Genomic DNA, 3492 nt, shown 5'->3' with positions numbered 1-3492 from the left:
GTCAACACGCCGTTGTGCTGACGAAACTCTCCCTCAGCCTCAGTTGGATCTAGAGTTCGAGGAACGTCACTGAGCTGAATGTGTGCAGATCGCGGAGGTGCCATGCGTTCGGTGCTTGATCGGTTGGATCGCGAAGACGTTCAACTACATCAACCGCGTTACTAAATGCTTCCGCTTTCGGTCTACGAGGGTACGTGAACACACTCTCCCCGTTCGTTGTTATGCTTTTCCTAAATAGATCTTGCGTGATTGTAGGAAATTTTTTGAAATACTACGTTCCCCAACAAGACGACCATGTGCTCTGGTCGACGGCAACCTCGACGGATTCTGGGCGCTACGTGATGCATGCTATGACGATTTCGAGAAGCAGCAGTGTGCCCACGAGTATGCCGAGTTGGTCGATGCCACCCCCCGTAGCATCGAATGCGTAGAGTGTGAGGCCCATGCAGTTGCGGAAGCAGCTGTTTGGCCTGATCACATCCTCACTCCCACCATTTTGTCACCGTAGTCGGGAGGATTGAATGATTTGCCCCACTTTACAAGGGGTTGGATGATTTGCCTCAGGGTTGTTTTGATGACCAGTAGCTCCGGCCCCACCCGGCAGCCTCTCAACGGGCAAATTATCAAATGGAGAAGTAAAGTGGGGTAAAAGATTCAATTTCTCCCGTGGTCGAGGCTACCGCGGGACACGAAGCCGGCATGGCGCAGCCAATGAAAGTGGTGGACTTGGATGTTAGGCCACATGGAAGCCGCACACGCGTTCTTAGTTAGTGATGAAGCAAAAGACGATGCCTAGCTAGCTATATAATTCTAAGATTTTATCTTATAAATTAAGTAATTCCAATGTTGAAATACTATGTTTAGCAACATTAAAAAGGAAGTACTATTTTTGAATTAACCATGTGAACAACTTTACACACAATTATTATTGAAGAATTGCCTGTGATTGTACAAATCACAACACACGGTGACGACAGATAAACGTGTGCCCGTATTGCACATGATGTTCCGAGATGAAATGTGTGTGAGGCGTCCCATCATCACACTTGATTAGATATGCAGAACTGTGTGCTCGATGTCGCCCATGATTTGCTTTTGACAACCGTATGGGATGATGCCAGTCGTCGCACACGCTTCGTGCAAGCAAAACATGTGTAACACAACGCACACGGTTTCATTATGCAAATTATGTGTGATGGGTCAAACATCGCATACTATCCTTTTCTTTGAAGCCCCAAGCTGCTTGTTCATCCGCTCAATTTCATCCCTATGTGTAACCTCGAGCCAGAAGCGTGCATTTGGAGTAGTTGATTTTTTTAATGTAATCTTATGTTGCTCAGTATAGGTGCAAGTACAAGTTAGAGATGTGCAACTTTGCTTTAATCTGTACTCCCTCTTATAAACTAGTAATATAAGATGTTTTAGAACGCTTAGGAAGTATTTTCCATGTCCGAATTGTAAAACTACATGTCTTAACATGTTATTTGTGATAAAATTTCAAATGTAATAAACGTGGTAGAAAGAGGAATTCATCTCAAACATACATGGAGTGAGAAAAAAGAAAGATGAATCTTCTTTAATTAGCAAGTACTATATATACTTACAAAGAATACATGCCCTACTAGGTAAGTCCAGGTTGTGTTATCCGGTGGACAACAATGCTAGTTTATTCTACACGTTGATGAAGGGCGCGCCGGTGATGATCTCGGTGGCCGCCAGAGCGACGAGGCCAAGCATGGCGAAGCGTCCGTTCCAGAGCTCCGCGTTGGCGTTCATGATGGCGCCGGCTCTGCTCTCGGCGCTCTCACCCTGGAGCAACGGAACCAACGACGCCATGAACAGCACCGCCACGGTGTAGGCGAACCACGCCTGCCCAGTGCCACTGCCAAGCTGCGAGAGGAGCCCATCGCCTCGGCCTGCCTCCACCGCGAGCGCCGTCATGAAGCCCACCATGGCTAGCCGCCCGTTGATGCGCTCTGGCGCAGGGCCGCTGAAGGCCATCGCGTCCCAGATCGAGGTGCTCGCCTGTGTCAAGAACAAATATCAGAAACGTGCCACTGGACTGAGATTAGCTACGACACCATGCTGCCTACTCCCTCTGTTTTTAAATATAAGTCTTCTTCCAACAAGTAATTACATACAAAGCAAAATGAGTAAATTACGCTCTAAAATATGTCTATATACATCCGTATGTTGTAGTTTATTTGAAATGTCTTAAAAAATTTATATTTAGAAACGAAGGGAGTATATGGCATGCACCTTGGGTTTGTTTGGCGGTGGTGCACTCGGGCCCTCGGTTTGTGCCCTGACGACGAGGGCACGTCGGTCCTGCGCTGGCAGAGACCGGGCGCCTAAGCCACCAGCCGAGCCTCGCGGCAGGACGGCGGCACCGACGAAGGAACTCATGGTCATCATGGTTGCCATTAGACAGCCGTGTAAGGTGCACGAAGGAGATGCTGCAACAAGCGATGAACCGGCTAGATGATTGCTAGTTGCTGTTTGTTGTGTCGCTGAGTGTGTGTTGGTGTATTGTTCGGAGCGAGTGGGCGCAATTTATAGGCCGTGCTCCACGAGAGCCAACCCGTGACGAGCTGGGCGTGGTGGCCGCGACGGTGCCCACGTCGCGAGCGGCTCTCGGCCGTGAATTTACCCTCTACGTGGAGAGCACGCGGACGTGGAGGCCACCGTGCATTGGCCGGAGGGCTTCCTGTCAAACACGGGCCAGTAGCTTCTGTCATTATTTCCCCCCTGTATAAACTTTCTCACGTCAATCCTTTTTTTTTTCGGGGCGGGGACTTACCCACGTGAACTAATCAAAAAACACTTTGAAGACACGGTGAAACATGATTATGTTACTATTGAGATTCAGACAAATTGACAATTCAAAAGAAATGAATCCAACGTTACTTTACTACCGAAATAGAAATCCTTTCCTCGCAAAAAAATAAATTAGAAATCCTTTTATTTTCATCTATCAAAGTGCATACAAGTCGTTGAAGTACCTGGAAGGTTTGATTAAAATTGTCAAGGAACCATTTATTTCTACAGTATCTGATTAGGCAATAGTAAATAGTAAGGTGAACAAAAATCAGATATACTAGGTAAAGGCCCAAAATTTTCTCGAATAGGAATTCTAGGATTAGATTCTTTTATCACATTTGGATGTTTTTGATTTTTGAATAAACCAATTCGAGCGCAGTTTGATGCCAAAAAAATCATCAAAGATTGGTATTCTTTATTTTGATTCAGTAAGGTGCTAATAGCTTCTTCATGTTGGCTAAGTGATTCACTCTCCGCCTTGGAATAAAGGGACTGATATTGGCAGAATTCTTAGAGTTAACTTGCTATTAGCATGAGAAGTAAAATTGACAAGTCAAACTTGGGAGTGAGGCGTTTTGGCTCCCAGGAGCATCTGCACCTGCGCTGAATAAAAAAAATCAAAAAATACTAGAAAAATTCATGATGTGCATGATGTCCGGTCCAATTTTTCGG

General features: G+C 46.0%; 1 protein-coding gene across 1 annotated transcript; it reads right to left on the bottom strand.

The window, feature by feature from the left end:
* Nucleotides 1–1550: 1550 nt before the first annotated feature.
* LOC119301656 (low molecular mass early light-inducible protein HV90, chloroplastic-like) lies at nucleotides 1551–2520 on the bottom strand. Its single transcript, XM_037578651.1, has 2 exons — nucleotides 2260–2520; nucleotides 1551–2025 (listed from the first exon to the last, which is right to left on the bottom strand). Exons 1-2 carry the CDS (start codon nucleotides 2422–2424, stop codon nucleotides 1672–1674), a joined length of 519 nt encoding a protein of 172 aa, XP_037434548.1. The 5' UTR covers nucleotides 2425–2520; the 3' UTR covers nucleotides 1551–1671.
* Between the last annotated feature and the right edge of the window lie 972 nt (nucleotides 2521–3492).

This window comes from Triticum dicoccoides, chromosome 5A (genome assembly GCF_002162155.2).
Source record: "Triticum dicoccoides isolate Atlit2015 ecotype Zavitan chromosome 5A, WEW_v2.0, whole genome shotgun sequence".
Lineage (NCBI taxonomy): Eukaryota > Viridiplantae > Streptophyta > Magnoliopsida > Poales > Poaceae > Triticum > Triticum dicoccoides.
This window is presented reverse-complemented; position numbering and strand designations above follow the sequence as displayed.